The sequence below is a fragment of the Brienomyrus brachyistius genome, chromosome 23 (genome assembly GCF_023856365.1).
Source record: "Brienomyrus brachyistius isolate T26 chromosome 23, BBRACH_0.4, whole genome shotgun sequence".
Lineage (NCBI taxonomy): Eukaryota > Metazoa > Chordata > Actinopteri > Osteoglossiformes > Mormyridae > Brienomyrus > Brienomyrus brachyistius.
The window spans coordinates 2,882,497-2,906,149 of NC_064555.1; the positions used below are offsets into that span (position 1 = coordinate 2,882,497).

A 23,653-nucleotide genomic window follows, 5' to 3' on the forward strand; every position below is an offset into this window, starting at 1 on the left:
CCTTGTCGGGTTCCTGTTGTGTTTTAAACATTCCATGAAAAAGGGAGCGGACAGGGTGGTGTGTGTGTGTGTGTGTGTGTGTGTGTGTGTGTGTGTGTGTTTATGACCCCATTCGACCGTGCGCTGAGTCTTGCCTTATGACTGGACCATCAGTTTTTAATTTTCTACCACAAAACACAATGTGACATTTCTGGGTTTTTCTCCCCCAGAGACGGTACGTCAGGAAATTCTTGGGGGTGGAGTGGAAGACGGGCTGCAAGGGAGCTTCCTTTAGATGTAGCCACAGTGGTCAGTTTCGCCGGTTTTTCTTGGATTCTTCTAGAAATGCAATTTAACATCAGTTTTTTTAAAGGGTTCGACTTATGGCCTTTTCGGTCTTTATTTCCGTAAGAAGCCTTCATACAAAAATAATGTAAATTCATAAACGATATACCCCATATGTACAAGCATGAGTAATTCAGGCATTACATTACTGTGCATTGTAGTTGAAGCATTCCGGAATGAGCCATGATGCGAGGGTGGCGAAATCAGAATCACCATCTCAGGCAGAAGAATCTCAGAACGAGAGAATGAGATACTGGAGGAAAATAAAACAGGGGCCACCGGCAATGAGCTGAAGGACATGCATGCTTGTTTCGTGCTTAGCGGTATAAACGTTTGAGGCTGGACTTCCCATCCGCTTAGCCAGACTGCGAGGAGATCGATAGTGTTCCCGCCAGAGTCTGAGAGGCAGGGTGATGGACTCAGAAGCCTGGTCTAGCTTCTACTCAGTGGCTTCCTGGCTGTCAAATCTCTCCAGTGCGGCCGGTCAGCCCCGCCCGCTCCAAAGCAGCTGTCTGTCACCTGCCTGCTTTGACTCAACGACCGCATGTTCGCGTCGTTTCTCTCCGTCTTCGCCAAAAGTAGGAGGCGGCTTGATGGATATCCAGATCACGGAGGTGACGTCCTCCCGTTGTAAGAAATCTGGGGGATCCCATTGCTGGAGTTGTCCAGTATCTCCTGTGACGGAGGGGGTACAGTTTGTGGGTAAGTAAGAAGTGAGAGCAAAAGTCATTGATTCTGGATACACAATGAACATAGAAAATCTCAGGACGCTTCCACAATTCAGTAAAAATGTCGCGAGTTTATTGGTTTTAAAACAAAAATCATTGTTTTTTCATTTGTTTACAAGAATGTTTACATTAGAAACAACCTGTAGTTTGAAGTAAAACATTCAGTTCAAATAGTAATAAATTGAAACCCAAATTCTAGTCCTAAGAGCTGTTCTGAGTTAAAAGGTTTATTTGCGGACAGACTCATTGGGTGCTTTTTAATTAGTAACATCTTTGGAATAACATAAAGTGCCGAACATTAGTGTTTAGTGTCCCTTTGGGAGCCAGTGATTGCAATTGCGATTAATAGCAAGAACAGAAGTGAATGAGTCAGTGAAAACAATTATGACACTTAATAAAAAGAAAATGTCTGTGCGGAAGATTTGTGCAGGTATATCTGCAGCTTAAACAATGCTTGTCAATGGACTTTCGTTATAAAACCAATAAATTTGCAACACTGTTATAGAATTCAGCAAGTGTCCCAAGACTCTTGGTGAACACTGTTTTATTCATCCCTCGTCAAAAGTTATGTACAAGTAAAGCCAATAGCAATATGTAAAATATAACAACAAGCGGCAACCTCTACTAAACATAAGTGAAAAATTAAACAGAAAAAAACAAAGTGGAACAGAACTTTGCTGAAGTAAACGATGTAACCGATGCAGGAAGTCGATTCAGAGTTATCCAGGACTCCTAAAACGTGGCTTCCATGTTTGCCTCTTAAACACATGTGATTGGTCAGCATGCATTCCATGAAGGGCAGACCCTACTTGGCATGTTGTCCAATCAGGTGAGAGGCTACCTTGTCAGTCATCTCGTGGGAGTGGTGCAGCGAGTGCTCGCGCTCCAGGAACATCCTCTGCTGCTCACTGCTGGCCAGGCGGCAGGTCAGCCATGTGGACAGCGTGCAGGTGCTGATCCCTAAGCAGGCTAGACTCAGGGCGGCCAGGTGCAGTGGCCGCAGCGTGTCGGGCCGCTTGACCAGCGCCCGCACAAACTGGAAATTCAGGATCCCCCCAATCAGCCCACAGATGCAGCAGGCTGAAAATAATATCATCTGTCAGCCGGAACAGAGACAAAAACAAAGAATCAGTTCAAAATCACAAATCACAGGGACCTAAATCAGCTTTAAATTAGCTCAGTTTAAAGCACAATTTTAAAATGTCATTATATACTGTCCATCCATCTATATCTGCTATCCTTTACAGAGTCACGGGGGGGGGGGGGGGGGGGGTGGAGCCTATCCCAAAAGTTATGGGAACAAAGCAGGGAACAACCCAGGACGAGGGGGTGGAGCCTATCCCAAAAGTTATGGGAACAAAGCAGGGAACAACCCAGGACGAGGGGGTGGAGCCTATCCCAAAAGTTATGGGAACAAAGCAGGGAACAACCCAGGACAAGGGGGCCAACCATCGCACATTCACACCTACATGGCATCTGGCAACTCCAGTTCACTTTAGCATGTTTTTGGACAGTGGTGGGAAACTGGAGAACCCAGAGGAAACGCCATGACGACGCAGTGAGAAGGTTCAAACACCATACATGTAGAACCCTGGCCGAGTGAAACCCTGGTCTCAGAGACTGGCACGAGGTTACAGTGCTAACCGCTAATATCATGCTGCCCCTTCGTTGTGCACCAAAAACCTGAAGATAAATATGATTTATTAAAAAAAACTGAAAATAAATTTAGCAGATGAATGTATATACAAGGGAGAAATTTGGCCACAGCTGGGTGGTTGGTTTTGTGGCCGACGGAAGGTAAACTTCCAGAAAAGTCTGCACAGTAACTGGGAGTGACAGCAGACAGGAGACACTCACTTTTTCAGCGAAGAGAAAATCTGGGATGCAAAGTAAACGCTAGCAGGGCACATTTACACGAAAATGTTCTGAGGGCAGAAAGAAAAATGATTGGTTAAAATACATAACCAATCAGACTGTCGAAGAGGTGGGTCCGAGAAACTAGAGGAGGTGGGACCAAGACATCTGATTTGTTGGTCCTGCCTCCTCTAGTTGCTTGGACCCGCCTCCACTATAATCTGATTGGTTACCTCTCTGAAGCAATATTTTTTGTTTTTGCCCTCAGAACATTTTTGTGCCAGTAAATCTCCTGTGAGCAACGCCAACCGTAAGAGGGAAAATGAGTGAAATGAATGAGTGAAAGAGAGGGATGCAGTTGGAAAAGGAGAAGGGTTGTTTGCTGAGGCTATCTCAGGATGGGTTTCACTCCTGTATCGATTTATCATTAAGTCTCTCCCCAGTGAATTTACCTCCTTCCCCTCCTGTACCTGGTTAATTGAATCTCCCCTCTTACCCTAAGTGTTAAAATACACACTGTCCACACTTGGATTTCGCAAATCGCAGCCTCGGTTTCAGCTAATGTGGAGTTTTCGAGTAGATGCTGAGTGGAAAAAAGTAGAATAATTAAATAGAATAATCAATAGAATAAATAAATGTGGTTGCAACTTTGCTGTGAGTCTCTTGGCGAGGTTTGGCGCAGTTTTGGTGCAGAGAGTGACCTGTTCGCTCCCCACAAGCCCCGGGAAAGCACTTCACGGCGCTGCTGAAGCGGGTGTACTTACGACGAGTCCCGTTCTTTTCTTGGCGCAATGTACCCCGCAGAGTCCGCAGATGAGAAACTTAAAAAAAAAACGAATAAATAAAGAAAGAAATACAGAAGGAGAGAAAAGAATATTAGTCAGGACACCAAGAACACAGACTGAGCACGATCGCATTTTGGCCTTTTCAGTGCACATTCTTCATTCTTTTGACCCCACAAGCCCGATACTAAGTTTGGTAGAAAATAACGAGCGGATAGGAATGCGCCCGTAGCGGCTCTGGCTGTTTATGCTAGAGTAGGAAGGTGAGTCACGAGGCCAGAATTTGTTTTTTTTTTCTTTTCCAGTGCAATCAGTCTTTGGGAAGGTGCACAATGCGTTTGTATCCGGGGCAACGTGTGATGGCCTATTTAATATAAACTTTATTTAATTCACCTTGCTTACAAAAATAGTTCTGTCTGAGGTTTTAGATTTGGACCCAAAAATACTGGAGCCCCAGCCACGTGCCCTGTGAGCCTAGAATAGGCTCCACCCACTCACCCATGAACTTGAATAGGATAAGCAGTTAGACAATGGATATATTAACATACTGAGCCACAGGTCCTGCTTGTTGATCGCAGCCCTTTCTGATCCCGAATCTTACTGCACCTGGATCTTCATTCGGTCTGACAGGTTCTGCTGTTTTGTGGTCGGTTTGGGGCATGAATCTGATAACTTAAATTTGGGCACTACACCTTTCTCATCGGCACGGACACTAGAACTGAGCGTTTGTCAGGGAACTGTGAAGTCCATAAAGCACGCGAAGTACGGAAAAATGTGTAACCTCAACTTCACGATCTAAAAAGAAGCGCTACTAGAAACGCGTCTCCACAATGCACCGGAATACCACAAGAAACTATCCATGTGCGTCGCATGAAATGTTTAATTTTCCTTGAAAAAAGAAATGCAACTCAATGGGCATTATTATATCCAATAATGCCAATTTTGGTGTTATGCAGCAAAGGTTACGTTGTTATCTTCTATTCATTTTGCTAATTTGGATTTAAAATTCATTGACTAAAGAATTCGATACGTAAATTCATTTTAAGGACTGGACACTGGCAGCCTAAATTAGAACAATCACTTTGGATAAATTACTATCAATTAAACCACCAACTTGGTTTCTCCTAACTAATTCCAGAACCCCTTGAACTTTTGATGACGAACATATACCCCGCAAAAGGAACAAAGGTAGTTTGATCCATAGATCAAAATTGTAGACCCTGTCATAAACATGCATAAGTACATGCAGATGCAAAACCACAGAGGCTGGATAAAGGATGAATGTGTAACGTACACACACCCCGCTCCACACCGGGGACGCGTCTCCTTGCTGCGCCTTGTGCTCCGCTTTCACCTGGCTGATGCCCACCGCCCCTAGCGCGATGCTGCCCACGCCGAGCCCTATCTCCACCACGGAGAGCACCAGCAGACTCCAAATGATCTTCCGGCTGGTACACATCCTCTCTCCGGCATCCTTCCTCGGTGTGGAGCGAGAGGGAGAACGGAGCGGCTGGCTCACCGATCGGAAAGCAGCACGTATCCGCCCCTGCGCTCTCGCCACATCGATCCCGAAACGTGTCCCGTATATCCCTATATAAATCTGTGCTAATATCGCTATATGGAAGTTGGGGAGCCAACTGTCCTTAGGAAACTCTTGGTGGCGAATTGCGTTTCGCCCGGAGTTATCGGTGATCAGTTTGGCGGCGACGTGGCGCTGTCCGAAGTGCTTAAATCTCTTTAGTCTTCGCTCCCTGTGACCCGCAATCCTCTAACGGACACATAAGCGGAGTGCCTCTGATAAACGAAGCACTTCACTCTTTACTTTCTGCTTTGTGAAGCTGGTGGTCTGGTGCCCATGTGACTCACCTGCGGGCTACGCGCACCAGGAGGATCTTAGTTACCCAACAGCTGATGCCGCATTATGAGCGCGCAATTGTTACGATCACTAATTCCTCCACGATACAAGTCCGGAATAAACGGTTTTATGTAATTAAAAACCATTAAAATTCTCATCAGTATATTAAATCATAGTAGGTTTGATTGGTGTCCGACGCTGTTAAAAGACGCTGTTTTACTTGGGCGTCTATAGGTTGCTATTGTACCAAGGCGACAGAGGTGCATTGCGAAAGAAGGAAGATATATATTTTACATTTTATTCTCAATGAGGCACGTTTGGTTGGATCACTTTGTTCACCATTTCTTTTTTTCACGCCCATCTCTTCTCTAAAGGTGTAAGATCACTGATGTGTTCCCGAAGGTCGTGATCGAGTCTTTACGACTCAATGCCTTGGGAGTTTCAAATGGAATAAGTGCCGTGTTTGTACTTTAATAGTTCGGTACATTGTGTCTGTATGAATTTCTCGCGGGTGTTTTATTTTTAATCGTTTTTATGAACACCTTTACAAGATAGAGCCATATAAATTCAATATGCGCTGGTTTTAGAGGCATGCAGTCATGCACAGCGGAGGTTTCTCAAGTCAGCCATAACGGGACTTGGTCACGTTTTTGTCAAAATAAATCATAAAGGTGATATGACTAAGGATATATGATGCGGTCATCTAAATTGAAACTATTGTGGTTTTTAAAATATGAATATTTAAAAACACTCCCTCGGGTGCCATCAAACCCCGGGGTCAGAGGAGACATGGGCCTATGTCTTAAATGGAATTATTATTATTGTGTGTAATTAGGGCACAAGAGACCGTTTGTTAGGCTCACATTGCAAAGTGCTTGCCTTTAAGCCTGCTCGGATAACGTCCGCAGTTTGGGTGTATAGTCTTCTGAAGTGTTTAAATGAATATGCGTCATCCCATAATACCATAATGATCAGTTGTGGATTGTCCTCGCGGTGTGTCGTATTCTTTAGCTGCGTGATTTGTCATGGACTAGTTTTACAGTAAAGCACAATAACCTACATTTCCATGACGTAATTCAAAACAGTGCTTCTATTATTTAATGCAGCTAACGTTGCAGAGCAATTTCACAGCCCTAACCTCTTTCTTTAATAACTTGACAGTACTACTGTATTTGGACTGGAGCCCTAAACATACCGCCACTCTAGATAAACGATGAATTATTTATCTGCTTTGTTCGGCCCCTGTAGTTTTACTTGCAAACAAAAAATATACCTCTATTAACTGAGTACGCAAAATATGAATAATGAAATATGCACTGGAGTTAGCAGCGTCGTTGTTACAAATTAAATCGTATACCCTGTGTAGCAGCAGTTCTCTACATAAGGATGTTGAAATTTACAAATATGTCTCGCCGCGACATACACTTACCGTGAGGCTGTCGCGACGTGACGCAACCCCGCAACCTGCTTGCTGGGTATGAAAAACGATTTTTGCATTTTGTCTGAGTAAGCAAATGCAGAACTGCAGGTGTGTAGACTCCCGTAGGTGATTTGGACTGTCCAGATATAGCACTGATATCTGAAAGACAATGCATCCCAAGAAAGATTCACATTAACGAATTGTGAAAGATTTGCCGTCATCTTTGCTGTCACAGTAATCAAGCGTTGGCCATATATCACACCCTGCAGGTTACTTGAATTTTTATGGCAACATTTGCAGAACTGTTAGGGAATTACCAGCATTGCAGATACCTGCACAGCGTACTGCAGAATACACAGTCCGCGTACTCGTAAAACGAGTAGCCTATAGGATATATTGACTATAGTCAAGGAATTAAATATGCTTATATTAAGATTACGTTGTCATGCGTTGTGCACTGTGCATCAATATACAAAGATTTTATTGCCAGGCCTTGTGCATTCTGCATTAAGTTTAACATATTTAATTTACATAGTAGATGTATATTAATGATAAGACCATCAAAACAGATGGAAAGTATTAATTTGTTATGGATGTAGCGCAAAATCAAATTTCACACGGAAACGACCTGTCAGGTTTCCGAAAGCTTATTTTCGGGTTCTAGCACAAATCCCTGGGGTAATATAAATGGACCATTGATTATGCATAGGTCCTCTGAGATTTTAGACGTCCAGTCTGTTAGACATGCGTATTTATCAACTGCTCGAACCCGGTTGCTACGTTTAATCTATTCTTCTGTGCGCCGCGTTTGCGGTTAAAAATAAAACTGCTGATTTGTTCTTACCGTTTGAGACGCTGAGATGATCTTAGTCTGAAATAGCATCAGGCTTGCTATTTATAACCCATGTCATTCAATGTTACGTAACCGGAGAAGCTAAAGGGGCATTTGCTCTCACCCTGCAGAGCAGGGCGTAAGAGAGTTCCGGATCTTTTCTGAAAGCTGCATGCTGGGTGGTGGTAAAACGCAACCCTCCGGATTTACCTCTATGGTTTGGGAAAACGTTTGACCAGGATAGACACCAGGCTGTGGCTTCATCTGTCCGTGTTTGTTTGCTTCTTTGATTACAGTCAGCAAACGGTATTAACGTATATTAAGCTCACAGCAAAGGGCAAAAGATACGTAATCCAGACAGTTACAAAAGGTATGTTTGGACGACTGCGTTGTATTTTCTTTTTTTCCCCTCACAAACATCTCTGGGGGAGGGGGGCAACACAGTCGAGTCAGGAATCGCTGCCATTCAGCCACGTACATTCCAGTTGGGAGGCTCCCCTCCACCGGACCCCTGCCACATCCATAAATCCTTAATAACTCACAATTGTTTCCTCATAAATGATTTAAAGGTGATCTGTTTGTTACATGCAGATGGCAAAGATGCTCTCTGAGTCTCTGAAGTGAATTGCATGGCGTGGACGACATGTCTCCCTGTTACACACTCAAACTATTCCGACTCCACACCAGTCTAGAGTTATGTTTTATTTATCTCAGAAAATGTTTAGGAATTGAATGTGTGTCATGAGTTGTATTGGACCTCTACGTCTGTATACCGCAGAGGCAGCCAGGTCAAATATGTGATGTTTAGGACACTTCTCCCATAAACGTCATGTTTTTATGCATTCGGTGTTTAAAATAACTCTTATGCATCAATTGATTGTTTTCGTCTAAGAAGATCCTTAGATCCGCCTTTAAAAATAACACGATTAGAAGGAGAACCTCAGAAAATATGGCTTCTCACGATTGTCTATGTCTGCTTGCCCTGTGACTGAAGGGTATTATGTAGGCAGCTTCTCCTTCTTTGTGCCCTGTGCTCTCAGACAGGCTCCAGTGGCTTGTGGCGACCCCACACCGGTGACAAATCACACACATCCTAGATCGCAGTTGTGTGTAGCCCAAACTGGAAGTGACTCACAGTCGCCTGTCTCCCATGACAAGTGAAAGTCGGAGTCTCCAAATTTGGCTGCTGCAGAAAATCCCAGGGGTCAGTGCCTCACCCGGTGTAGCAGACATTAACAATGAAGGTTTACCTTTGGCTGGGAAAACAATAAAAGAGGATGTTGTGACCTTAACTGATATTTGAAGGCACTCATCCTTCAAGCAATCCATCTTCCATGGGGGGGGGGGGCTTCTCCGCTGAACCTGTCGGCAGTCGACTGCTGAGTCTGTGACTCTGTGGGGCCACACAGGGAGACACACTCAGACGAGGACTACAAATACGCTGGGAGGGAGAACATGGCGTAGAAGAATCAAATATATCCTCCCGTACTATTATAAGCCCGTACAGGCTTTGCATAATCCAGGTAAGACAGGCGCGTACTGCCGGATGATCAGACTGAGAAACGATAAACCTCTGCAGGTCTCCCTGAGCCTTGAGATTCCAGCCGCTGTCAGATTCCCTAAATAACAAAATATACATTTGTGTGTGTTTACTCATTTTTATCCTTCAAAAAAATCACAGATATGGGTGCAGTCGAAAGGGGGACCACGGAGGGAATCTGCATGTAAATAGCCCAGGCGCAGTCAGGTTGCCACTCAGGGCGAGGGTGGTAAGGGTGTCTCCGTCCTTTGCTAAGCAGTTCGGTTATGCTGCGTGCTACATACATCGCAGTAAGTTCCTGGAGGGATCTTTCCTAGATCTGTGGAGCACTAGGAAGCCATGCTAGACAAATGGGACCATTGAGAGCGTCCTTTGCTCTATAATGAATAATCTACCACAGGGAGAAACACAGAGACTGTCACAGGACATGGGGCAAGGGGCACCTTGGACGGCAAATTTACATCTATTTTTTTTTGCTGATGCATCGTCCTAAGCGACACGCAGAAATAACAGCTTTGGGTCAGAGCAACAAAAACAAATAGATGGAAACTCATGCACAGCGAGGCTCGGGCTGCATTTTAACTCCCAAACTTAGCAGGTAGCTTTATGACACACACCACTATACCGCTGTGCTGTCCTCCCGCTGATGGAATTTAATCCAGACTTACTTAAATACGCTTATGTAACTGCAAGCTTATTACCAAACCTCAGGCAACTTTGTCTCTGATCTGAACAGGAACCCGGATTGTTTTCATATGGAACCCCATCCATCTATCTATCCATCATTATATTTACGTTTTCATATTTAATAGATGCTTTCGTCCGATGTGACGTACAGTACAAGCGAAGCAAATAGCATATTACAAACACATATGCTATCAAGCATGAACCAGGCATTAGTGCAGCTAGGCTGAGCTTCCTGTGCATGTCCAGGTACGAGTGTAAGCAGGACTGAAGCAGGAGCTACACAACACATGTATCTATTGTCCTAACAAAGTAAGAACCTAAGACTATTCAAGGACAAGCAGGTTAGTAGAGGATAAGGCGTTTCTTTAAGGTAGAGAGGGAGTTTGATGACCGCATGTTGTTTTGCAGCTCATTCCACCGCTAGGGAACTGTTCTGCAGTGACATTTCTCACTGCAGACAGTGGAGGGAGTTCTAAGCAGCGTTGGGCCGCTGACTGAAGGGGACGAGGTGGGACATCATCCTTCATCTATCTGTCTACCATCCATCCGTCTTCCTGCTGCCTATCTAGTACAGGGCATGCAGTACAGCATTGTTTTTGTAACATTCATTCTAATATTAACATGGCGTACAGCCTAATGCGTCCATCACCTGCAACCACTTGCCCAGTCAGGGTTATGGGACCAATGGACACAAGGCAGGGAAAAACCCAGGATGGGGCACCAACCCATCACAAGGCACATTCACAAACACACACCATTCACTCACACATGCACACCTACAGACAACTCCAATTAACCTCAGCATGTTTTTTGGACTGGGAAGGGAAACCGAAATAGCTAGAAAAAAACCTCAGAACAACATCGGGCGACCATGCAAACTCCACACACATGGAACCATGGCACAGACTTGAACCCAAGTCCTAGAGGCATGAGTCAACATTGCTAACCACTGCCCCACTGTGCCACCTGCCTGCAGCCTTCTGTTCTTGTTAAATTAATGCTGATGTTAACAACATCAGTTCTGGCTTTTTGTGTTCCACAGATGTGGCCACTCTGCGCTGAGCTCCATCTTGCTACTGAAGTGTGGAGCTGGACTTTGGGCCACAATGTTCTAAGCGAGGGCCCGTGTTTGTTTTTGGCTGCTGTGTCACACGGTAAATGCCCACGCATGTTCAGGAGCGGCTGCTGGGATGGCTGTATCCACCATGCCCACTTTATCCCTGCTTGCGAAGTCAGTGATTTTGCATTCGGTCAGAATGAACTGAATACATCGGCAGGGCCTTTTCATAAGTCTTTTTTTCCTCTGTTTGTGTCCTCATGCGACTGTGACCATCTGCAAACGCACGCCTTGGATGTGAGAATGGGCGCTGGCAGGCAGCGTGGCTGAAATGAGCTTCCTTCCCAGCATGCAGCTGAGTCTTCCATGAGAAAAAAAATTGTCGCACATAAGCATCTGCTAAACGCAGAGTATGAAAATCACCCAAGTCCTGCCAGTGCCTCACCAGCTCCCGCGTAATTCTGGATCCATTAACCTCTTTTAGGTGGAAGTTATACAAGTTGAACACGGGGATAACCTTTGATCACTGCAAGTTTAAGCTTTCATTTGCCAGTAGCTGGTGAGTCATTGCTGCAGTGTAACATGGGAAGGAAGTGGGAGACAAAAGGTCAATGGGCGATATCTGACTTTTCTACGATTCATGACTTTCCGGCTTAGCTAGATTAATGGATGACGAAGTACCGGGATGCAGAGAATGTGCTTAATAAGCATTTGAAAGTGGCAGGCGAGTTAAGGCAGGACTATAACGGAGGCGGTTTCTGTAACGAGTATCAATGCTGAATGTTTCCTCGGCAATAAAAGTCCATGGGTAGCCTGTCTGACATGGGAAAGTCGAAGTGGCAGTCTAATGTTAGGACGCTGGCTGGCTGTTAGTCAGACCTTTGGATCCTGTTCAGTCAAATTCATCCTACACAAAGCAGCAAAGCTAATCGGCGTCATTCCATGGATTAGCATAACTACAGTAGCTAGAGTAGCTGTATTACATTCGACTTTGTACTCCGGGACCAAAGGCTGAGCGTAAAAAAACAAACTCGCTTCCATTTACCAAGAATTATCAGACGAATGAATATTTCATTAAGTGGATTTCTAAATGGCAGCACTGATCCGCGAGCCGGCAATCATGGGAACAAACATAATCCCCACCAGCAGAATGAAGACCCCCTTTTTCCTTTAACACATGGATACTGCTAATTGCTACTGTTCCCGGACAATTTTCCAGTCAAATCCGTGACATCGAACGACACCATATTCTTCCAATCCTGTTCTCTAAGAACAAACCAGCGAGAAGTTCTGCTGTTGTAAGAGTTAATTGGATCAGCACTCTCATCCAGCTGAGTCGACCAGTAGAGACAGTTTGCCCTAATCAATGGCCCATTGTTCAGATTATGGGAGTGTGGCAGTGATCCCACGGGACTGGAGTCTCCTGCCTGTGTAAGCATGCCGGAAGAAGGACAAAAAAAAAGCTAAATGTATGGGCAATATCTATATGTTACGGTGCTCAGCTGGCTAAAGATCAACACCTTCCAGGTTTTAACCAACAAGATGTCACATGCTTCTAGACTGCATTTTGTCAGATTTGAGCCGGACTTAACAGAAACTTGGTAATGACCCTTATATCATGTATTCCTCCTATACCTCAGCAGATTAGGACCCTGTGCTGCCAATGGGAAGATCACTATTAGGTTGAAGAAACTGTTATTAATCATTTTGTTATCACTCCTGTATGATCAGCAATGAATGTAAATATGTATATACATTATTTTGTTTTCCCCTAGCCTCATACTTTAGATTATATTAATAATAGCATTCCCACCTTAGCAAAACCAGAACTTTCTCTCACCTCCCTATTCTGCGTGACTCTTGCGCCTCCCACTGACTATAAATAAAGGAGCCAAGGGGAACCACCCTTTGTAGCACATTCTGCTGAGAGTGTGGGTACCCTTGCGCAAGTAAAACTTTAAAGTGTGTTGTCTCGTAATTCAAAGTGTAGTGTGGAGTTGGGGTGGAAACGCCGGGCGCTTTCCCCAACAATCACTGGTTCAGATTTCGGGGTAGGCAGAGTGATCTCACCATTGGGTCCTTGTGCAAGGACTGTAACAACCAATCGCTCTTAACCCTTCTTGGCCCGTGGCAAGACCATCATGCATTCATCTCTCGAATGGCGTCACTCAAGCTCGGCCTCAATGTCGACGTGGAAACCAGAGGAGGTATGATCAGATTTTACTCCCCTCCCACCTGCCCCACCCCCTTTTTGGCTCGGAGAGTCATACAGTCGCAGGTGTCTCACTGTATGCAGTGATGGCAGCAGAGTATGATGGATCGATGTTGAGGTCCTTATGTATGATCTCTGCCGAGAGGAACCTGCAGGAAAATCGATGGGATCTCAGACTGGTAACATCCAGAGAGCCTGGCACCAGTGCATCAAATTAAGAGCATAAAGTGCAGCATGTGGAAGGATTCATTACGCCGTAAAGTGATGGCTGCTTGTGTTCTTTTCTAGGCTTCTCTCTTCCTTAATATGCAGCTTTGATAATACTGTATGACCCAGTGTGTGTTTTCTTTAAATGACTCACTTAATGAACATCTACCTTGAAGGTAAAAGCGGGAGATGTATGTTCAGCTAACTGCCATCCTATCCAGTGTGTCCTAGGGTGCCTGGTGCTTCCTGGGATTGGGTCCAAGGTCTCCCTGACCCTCTACCGGCCCTCTATATGACGGGGTTTGCTGATTACCGTAAGTTGTTTTGGCTCTACATCTGTCACAAAAGTCCAAAGCCCTTGTTCAAGGACCCTCATCTTCTCAGGATGTGATTTGAGGTGTAATGTCCAGGTTCAGAAAGCACAAATCCAGACCAAGATTTTGTGTCAACCAATCAATTGCATGTAAAGAGTCACATTCACAGAGTTCTCAACTGGTTTTTTGAAACAAAATCATTGGTCTGGATTTTTACTTCCTGGACCTGAAATGCAAGACACTGGTCTGCAGCCATCATTTACCACATTCAAGGAATACAGGCCATTGATTCCTCGTTATAGAGGAACCTTCAGATTTCACTATAACTTTATATTCCTTCCAGAATAGGATGATGATGATGATGATGATGAGTTAAGGTGACTTTCCAAGGACAGGGATCACTTCAGGATAACCTTGGCTTAGAGTGATAGATGTTGGTCTGGTTGTTGTTGTTTTATTTTCAGCGCGGTTTAGAGCCCAATTAATTTTGACGTGCATGAGATTGTTTTATACCTCATTGATCTATGGCCCGGCATGGAAAACGCGAGCCAAGCAGGAGCGGGTCGGCCTTCCCGTCAAAGTGCCGAATCAGGCGTTGGGATAAGTGACAGGGCAGTTGTCACAGCAAAGTGAGCCCAGAGCACAAGCCACGGGGGAGTTTGGTGATGAAAAAACCTCCTGACAGTGCACCATCAACCCTGTCTGCCGCAGGCCGCGGCAGAATGTCCGCGGCGAAGGGCGGTGGACTGGTCCGGGAAGAGAAGGGGGGGTATTTCATGTGACAGGAAGGCGGCCGTAACGCCCGCCTGGTCAGCACTTCTCACAGGACCGCCACGTGGTTTTCACACTAAACTCGGCTCGTGGCTTCGCATCGAATGCAGGAGAAAAGTACTATGGTCAGCTTACTCAGTGCGCCCTGATATCCAAGAAGCTGAACTTACTGAAAGGAGCAAAGATTATAATCAGAAAGATTAGCCCCATGTTATGGAGCCTGTATGCTTCTCGACACCCATCCGTGTTCCGCGTCCGCTTCTCCGTCAGAGGCATAGCGGGCCTAGAGTTTACAGCAGGAAGTACAGGGCTGCGGCTGGGAATGTACTGAATGCGGTACCAGAACATGCCAGGACACACTCATACTATAGGAAATTTACTGGAAAAAAAAACCGGCAGGAAAACCCAGGCAGACCCCAAGAAAAAAAAGCCGACTCTGTATATAGGAATCAAAGTCAGAGCGAGACCACAGGTTTACCTAATAGCCCGAGTCACAGAACGGCCTTCACAACAATCTCGGAATCCACTGCTTGCCCTGTTTTGATGACACAGAGGGAGATTGTCTGTGTAGCATGAAGGGCTGTTCCAGACCATTTCAGCTTGTCATACTACACTGATTATGTAACATTTCCTATATTTATTTTTGAAAGCAGTTTCACCTCCGTAAGTCATTTTGCGCAGGATGCTGAATAATGTTCCTGTTGTATTGGTTTCAGTTTAAGACCCGAATTATCGTTAGGCTTAATTTAGGACAGAATAATTCATCCTGCTATGTTTAGAGCGGAGAGCTGTAGAATATTACACCATTTGCTAAATTATGTCGTCAGATTTCTCCCCCGCTACATGTTAAAGTTCATGATTGGTCAACATCCCAGGGACAAAACTGTAATGAGGAAGAGCGACCACACGGCAGACCACAGGTAAGTGATGTCATGCTATTTTGCTGGAAAAGCCACAGGAAATGACCTCAGCACTGCAAGAATAGTGAACTGATGAAACGTGAAACTGTGGCAGCCTCACGGAGATTGGTAGGTGTGATTCTGCTTTGAATGTATAGAGAAAAAAGTTGTCAACATAAAAAATATGATACGATTATAGTAGGAAATACTATTTGTCCCTCCTCTTAAGATTATGACCTGGTCTTATCAAATGTATAAAAAGAAAAAAGAGTCTCACATGAGAAATATAGAGGGTTTTCAAATAGTGGAAGTTTGGCACCCAGTTTAAAAGACCACGATGGAAAAAAAAGTGCAATAAACTCTGACAGTGACGCATTTCAGATGACGTGTCAGTCTAGCTAGGGGCCCAGTGACCCATTTCCCACAATGCAATTTCCCTGACAGAGTAGTCATTAACTACGCTGTGGTTAGCAGAAAAGCTGTGGCCACGGGTTTAAGTGCCACGCAGTTTCTGTTGATGCGGAAAGGCTCACAGCCCAGAATAAGAATACAGTAATTGGATCCATCCGGTGGTGCTCAGATCACTGAATGACAAGCGTATTCACAAGCTGTTTTCTCTTTAATCGTAAAACACGAGGCAGATCTTACGTGGGAATCTGAGTCAGTCGTGCTGCCTCTGAATTCATCTTCCGTCGGCAGAAATGTGAATGGCGTTCACAAACCGGACTCACACACAGCTCAGATCAAATTCCAAAACAACACGTGGTCGCACAATCGTGCTTCAAGTCGCGCGATATTCATCCACGTCTAATTTATACCATCTCAGCGTCTCAGTTGTCCGAGGTTTTATATGAAACTGCGGATCCGGATTGTTCTGTTCTTTGTCGTGATCTTAGTGGTGAGTAACTGTCTTGACCTCGTCTTTGAGTCTCGTCGCCAAGGATTCTGCTTTTGTTTCCCCTTTTTGATAAAAGCGACTCTCCGACGGTGCTTCACATGAAAGGTTTTCTCATCCCAGACGGCAGTGACATCAACAAAGTTCTCCTACGGGGTAAAGTTTACGCCTCACACCTGCCATCGCACCAAGAGAACAACGGCTATGCATGTGAATGTGTTTATTTTGGACGTAAGGTCAACGTTTTGAAAAGTAATCATGGGGAATTATAATGGTTGTCATCTCAGAAAAGCTGCCCTGCGTGAGACACGCTGTTTGGGCTGAAAAGTCGGCTGATGGGGGGTTTGGAGTGGGGAGAACATGAATCTGAAAAGGGGGCACCCCCCTCCCGACTCTCCGATTCCATGACAGGTCATGGCCAGCCAATCCCCGCGTAGCTGCCTTGTTTCCGTGCCCTGCAGGCAAACAGGCATGACGGGTTAGTTGTTTCTAGGGCCCCATTAAAAAAGACCCCCCCACTCGTGTCGCCTGTGTATGTAAAGTCTGCTGCCTCCTCATCAGACATTTCATTGTTTGTGATGAAGAGACGGGTCAGATTAAGCGGGTTTTCTCCTACAGTCCCCTTTCCTTCTATGGCGTGGCTGGGATGTGATCGCTTCATGGCTGCTTATGTCATTACTGTCAGCTAGTGAGTCGCGCCACATTAAAAGAGTTTATCGGCCAGCTTCATGCGAACTTCTGGATCCTCTGCAGCTCTCCGTTGCAGATGAGGTCACCGGACACCCCGCCACCATGTCCGTCCGGTCTTGGCGTGCCTGCCTGATACATTCCCTCCCTTTAAATTAGCGATACGGGAGAGATTCTCATGCTTTCTTCTCCCTGTGGAGTAACAGGATGTGCAGGAAGCTTGGGCCAGTCACCATGGCCTGATGTGAACCGTCACATGACCTGTTCATGCTGCCACACCGATATCCGAGCTAAAACTGATCGCGCCCTGTGTGCCACGCTCGGAGAACGAAGTTTCTGGACTGTGGTTCTTGCACACGATTGTGTTTCTCTAGCACCCCCCCCCCCCCCCCCCTCAGTACTTCCCTCCCATTTCCAACCCAAATCAGCCAGTTGTTGTCCCTTGCGGTGTGTTTACGTCATTATTTCAATCTGCCGTCGGATTTGTGACCCTGCAGATATGAATCTGCCCCCCCCCCATCTGGCATGGGTGTAAAGCCGTCGTCCCCTTTAGCTCCCGTGCAGCATTAAAAAAATATCCCAGCCGGTGACAGACATGGGCGGCGTGTGACTCACCGCACAAGCCTGGCAGTCCCAGTCAACATTCAGGCTATTTCTGCCTCTGTCACATCATTCCCGTCTCCCTTCCTCCCAATGCAGGTGCTTTTCCCAGGTTTTCTTCAAACTTAGATCACACTCACCCCCCCCCCCCCCCCCCATCGATCTGACCTCAGCAGCCAGTGACAGGACCTATAAGGGAACAGTGGTAGGGGGGGGGTGTCCCTGGTCATCCTTATTAAAGTTACCAGAGCTTTCGGGTTTGAATGGAAGTCTGCCGCTGGGTCCTACCCATTGTGAGGATTTTGACCTTTTTTTATTGGAATCTGCTATATCCAGACAAACAAGCCTTATATATGGCTGAAGAGACAGGAGCCCTTTCTCCCTGTGTATAATGTAAACTTGCCACAACCGCAGGCATCAAAAGTGGCTTTTCTCTGCCAGGCCGGTTCATTTGTCTCCGGTTCCTTAGTTGCTCCCCAGCGACCCTGTTTGCAGACAGGGTGACTAGGGTGAGGTGGGGGCAGGGGGGTGGAGGGCAGGCATGGGGCCTCTATTAGTGTCAGGCTGATACTGGCCGCTGAACCACTAGATTCCACCTCCACCCTCCGACCAGTGAAGGGGCCGTCAGCTCGCCTCCTACTCAGGCCCACACGGGCAGACAAATGAAGCCTAACGTCGGGGAGTTGGGCCCGGTCTGTATTTCTGCTCACGGTTTGTATTTCTGCTCACTAACAAATCAGCCCGTGAGTGACATTGCTCCCACAGCATCGGCTGCGGCTGGCTTAATAATCTCTTCTAGCCCTGCGGAGTCCAGCTGAATCACTGCCCTAGAAACCCCGCTACATATTCAACCCGCTACATGCTAACCCCATTATGTGCTAAACCTGCTACATGCTAACCCCATTATGTGCTAAGCCTGCTACATGCTAACCCCATTATGTGCTAAACCTGCTACATGGCAAACCCACTACATGGTAAACCCACTATGTGCTAAGCCTGCTACATGCTAACCCCATTATGTGCTAAGCCTGCTACATGCTAAACCCACTACATGCTAAACCCACTGTGTGCTAAACGCGCTATATGCCGAACCTATTCTGTGCTAAACCCATTACATGCTAAACCTGCTATGTGTTAAACCTGCTACCTGCTAAGCCCAAACTACATGTTAAACCCGCTACATGCTAAGCCGACTGCCTGCCAAACCCGTTATTTGGTATGCCCACTACATGCTAAACAAGCTATAGCCTGTTTCGATGTTCCCTGGTTTTTTATGCTATTATGACTAGATTAGTCCTGCTTTTTGCACACAGGTGTCCTCAGTTTTAGAGTCATGCCAGCGCTCTCCCTACTAGGAGACAATGCTACTCGTCTGTTTCTCCCACGCCTTTCCTCAGTCATTCCAGCAGGGACGCCAGGCCAGCAGCCACAAGTCCTTCATCTTCTGCACAATGGGGTGCTAATTATCACCACAGAGTGCATTCCAGTCCAGGGAGCACTCTCACCTCCGGGGAGCAGGGAGTTAGACAATAAGGATTAGCGGGCTGCTTTTACCAAGCTGCTGGACACAGGGAAGAGTTTGGCTTAGAGTTCTATTAATGGTTAACCACGGATTTGTCATTCTGCTTACGTCATGCTTCCCGGAGCTGCTATTAGGCTGTATCAGTCATGTTCGTTTAGCTTGTTCAGAGGCAGGTCTTTGTTATGGAGGCTCTCAGGCAGGCCGTAGCTCAGCAGCGGTTTCCACAGCATCACTCCAGGAAGGTCTGGACACAGAAAATGCTGCTGAATAATTAAACAACGGGACCTGGTTAGCATCCGGTCCCAGGTTGAGGTCCAGGAGCCATGGCGGGGGGTGGGGAAGGGGGGTCTGAGTCATTATGCAGCCAGACGCCAGCCTGGGGGGCACGTGTGAGGTCACCGCTCTGCCCCGCTTCGCCTCCATACCTCACTGTGATTCTGCCTATGGAAATAATTGGCATGTCATCCACAAGACCTCAATGGCCTGTTAGCAACAGTGGCTGCTAATTTAGAACAGCTGACCCTCCCCTCCCCCCCCCCCCTGTTTAATGTCGCCATCTCCCTCCCCGGTGTCTCGGAGACTCCAGGCATCTTTATCGAGCGGCGTCCATCGATCTCTCGCCAATATTCTCTCCGCCTTCACGATTTAATTGCGGACGCTCACTTTGTGCAGAGTGACCTTTCGTCCCGACCCCTTGGGCTGTTTACGTCAGTCAGTAAGTTTCCCTGTTAGGCCTATCAATAACAGCCTTCCTTTTCATGGCAGAACATTCAGGGCTGACAGAGAAATGTAAACAATTTCCGAGTCATTAAAATCAAGGCCCAGATATGCGGTGCGACCAACATTTCATCTCCGAACAACTTCAGTCCTGTGTAAGATATCGCACCCCTCTTCAAGAAGCAAAAATCCTCTGGTTATGAAGCAGGTGGAAAATGACTTTGTACTCTAGAGATCCCCATAAATGGATGTTTAGATCTGGTGACTGGGGAGACTATATAGGGTACCTGACTTCATTATGGTAACCACTCTTTAATGCGTTTAGTGGCGTATGTGGGGACCGAGCCATCTGGGAATGTCATGAGGTAGTGGTGTTGGTACCACAGGGCGCCCCAGATCCAGCACAACAGCCTAATTCCCTGACCCTTATACGACCGAGCATGTGCTGCATCTAATGACACCTCCGAGATGGCCACCCACGCCAACAGACACTGTGGGGTATTTCTAAACATAAACCCATCGGCAGGTAGGAAGCTCACTGAAAGTTGACTCATCTGGATCCATAATAAGTTTTTTCCATTGCTCAGCGATCCAGTTTTAACACCAGGTTATGCTTCTACTTTGGCCTTGAAGACAGTGTCCACCAGCGGTAGCCCACCGATAAATTCCAGCATTGTGAAGCTCAGGTTGAGCAGTTTATCTCGACGCTGAGTCACTGAGGTGCTGATTCAGCTCAGAGGCTGTAACTTTTGAGGTGTTCGGTAACTATCTTGTTACGTGTCCCTCGGTCCCTTCTGGGGAGCTCTGACTTGCGACCAATGTGCCAGCAAAGGTTCTCCATGCTTGGCTGTTTGAGTTCCCCATATCTCACTCAATGATTCTGCAGTTTTTGTGACCGATGCACCTGCAGTTCCGGGCACCATCTCTTTGTCCTCTTTGGAAATTACTTACTTGCTTGGACAATTCAATTGCTTTGTCAGACGCTCATAGGTTCTTTACTTACACAAAGATGTCCTTAGGACAAAAGGAGGGACCAACGAATTAGATGTCTTAGTCCCACCTTCTATAGTTGCTTGGACCCACCTCCTCTACAATGTGATTGGTTATCTATCTAAACCAGTGTTTCCCAACCTTTTTTGAATTGTGTACCCCCTGAGAGATTTTCTCATACCACAAGTACCCCCTTTGTCAAATGTGTTGATGATTCAATAAAAGTAGAACGTACAACTGATTATCAAATTTAAAACATTTTATTAAATCTCCATAACTTGAACATTTAATTATTGGGCATTTTATTCTTTTCAGTTTAAATTTAACATAAATATATATGTTGCCACGAAAGTGAATGATAAATCTGAAAATAAATACTAAATTTAAAAAAAAGTAAATAAACCTCCCTTTGTTATAACAAAAGCTGAATGAGTCCCCTTTAAACAGACATTTAAACTTAGAACATCAGGAGCAAAACACTAAAATAAATAACTATATTTTCTTTCTATACCAGGGCACAGCTAATGGAATGGCTGATAATATTTACCCATCATCAGGGAAATTAAATATAAAATTTTTTTCCACGTACCCCCTGTAATGTGCTCGCGTACCACTAGGGGTACGCGTACCCCCGGTTGGGAATCACTGATCTAAACCAATGATTGTTCATTCTGCCCTCAGAATATTTTTGTGTAAGCAAAACTCCCATTAGCCTGTAAGACCTCTTTTATATACGACGCATTCTGCTCATTGGCATTCAACCTATTATGACATTACCTTAGTAGCTACATTATTACCTGTCCATTGTCATGCGGCATATCTCTTATTTTGTCCAGCTCTGGTATGTTTTTGTGAGATTCTGCTTGAATCACGCATGCTTATCCTTGAGGGTGGAGTTACAGTCACCACAGCAATTAATACAACTGCCCTGGTAATTGTCTTCATTCGGTCATTAGCCTCCTGTTTACCGCTGCCTCATTATCAAGTATCTTCAATAGCATCTGCTGTGTCAGTCCCTTCCCCTGCCAAGCTGACAAGCGGCTCATTAACTATTAATAAATGCCAGAAACCGCCATCTTCACAGTTGCGCAAGAATCCGGCCCCTCCGAGTCTTTTCGCGATGGAAAGGGAGTCACCAAGGTATTTGAGATCATCTCTCCAAATTCGCTGCCGTTTGCCGTTCCTGAGTGTGAGTACCACAGTGTTCATCGCAATAACTCACGAGTCAGGGCAGAAGAATGGCTACGCTCAGGCCTCGCGGCAGAGACTGCTGGGAGAGTCATTTTGGAGCCCCTAAGGCTGGGGTGGGGGGTATGATGACACAATAATGTTACACTATTTTCTGAGAGATCTCCCTCTTGCAAGCCAGCCAAGCATTGGCATAAATTTCCCAGTGACCCTCGGCGCTATGTAAAACCCTGGGATAAACCTCACTGCTCTCCTTTTCATCAGTCTGACAACTATTAGTGAGAATATACGGCCGTGCCTGGACAGAGGTTCTCTGCTGTGGGCTTAGCACCGCAGACAATGCGACCACATTCACCGCGGGTGCATTCGCTCGGTCAGCCACATTCAACGATGACGAATCTGAACGGCGCAGCTTTAACCACTAGGTCAGTTTTCTGGCAACATTGTCTTCCTCTTAATTGCACAGATATATTTTCCAGAAAAGCTGCGTACCGCATTTATAGAACAGCTTAAGGCACAGAAATGTCAGATTTAAACAACAAGAACTTCCACGTTCTTTAATTCCACTTGTACAGAAAACCATGGCTGTTATTCCTATAGGAGCCCTTACTGTCTTGGCCTGGAATAACAGCCTCAGGCACAGTGAATATCTGAAGTCCAAAGCACTACGGTTTGTTATCAACACGCTCAACCCCGCCGAGCAATGGAAACATCACACACCCTCCAGAACACTTTTGGTTGTGCTGAAGAAACAATTTTTCATACAAAGTGCTTTGTATAAATCTCCAGACCTCCAAGAAGTCACTCACTTTCTAGGGTCAGTGGATCACAAAACCCCTGATGACTTATAATGACAGTGTGTGGGCGCATGAACACATTTTGATGCATTGGGAAACACGCATATCGTTGCATTCCAGTGAGAGCTGCGATTGTCGCATTTTGTCGATCGTGACTTTTTACTATAGACGGAACACGGCCATTCTCATCTGTCTACTGACTGTGTTTGACATCTAATTGGCCAATGAGAAAATGTTTTATGGAGTCATCTATGTACGTTTGTACAGGTTGTTCCCTGCCTAGGGGATAGTCTCTAGATTCCCCCCACCCTAACCAAGAATAGGACACGTGGGGACAAAAGATGGATGGAAAGATGAATAGTTAACATTTGTATTAATGATAGTCTTATGGTCGGGTTACTTTATATCACTAATTTCAACATTTTAATGTTAGTAGATAGCTAGTTAACATCATTATTAATTGTAAATATAAAGCCAGATTAGTTTGTATCTTGTTGACACTGACAACAATTCACACAAGCCCATTTAACACATTACACAGATGGCTGTGTAAAGATAGGTTTCGATTTGCGGTACATTTTGGCTTATTTTGTAAAGTAGTTAGCGTAGATTTTTATGCTCCTTAAATAACGAGCTTTTGAAGGTTCATGTTTTTCATTGCCTACTGACAAAATTGTGAGTGTGACATTGTAATATTTATTAATATGCAACACATATTGTACAAGCAACTACATAACCGATTACATTTTCAATTTATTTAAATTTATGCAACAAC

The 23,653-nt window shown here is 45.5% G+C and overlaps 1 protein-coding gene across 4 annotated transcripts; it reads right to left on the minus strand.

Annotated features, from left to right (window-relative positions):
* Positions 1-211: 211 nt before the first annotated feature.
* Positions 212-7,946, minus strand: LOC125719562 (transmembrane protein 196). Of its 4 annotated transcripts, XM_048994461.1 has the most exons (6): positions 7,808-7,946; positions 6,973-7,122; positions 3,671-3,727; positions 3,403-3,489; positions 1,894-2,148; positions 218-999 (listed from the first exon to the last, which is right to left on the minus strand). In XM_048994461.1, exons 1-6 carry the CDS (start codon positions 7,844-7,846, stop codon positions 931-933), a joined length of 657 nt encoding a protein of 218 aa, XP_048850418.1. In that variant the 5' UTR covers positions 7,847-7,946; the 3' UTR covers positions 218-930. The 4 variants fall into 4 exon arrangements, with proteins under 4 accessions (XP_048850419.1, XP_048850422.1, XP_048850418.1 ...); XM_048994462.1 differs by lacking the exons at positions 6,973-7,122; positions 7,808-7,946 and adding an exon at positions 4,983-6,966 and having other exon boundaries at positions 212-999; XM_048994463.1 differs by lacking the exon at positions 3,403-3,489 and having other exon boundaries at positions 219-999.
* Between the last annotated feature and the right edge of the window lie 15,707 nt (positions 7,947-23,653).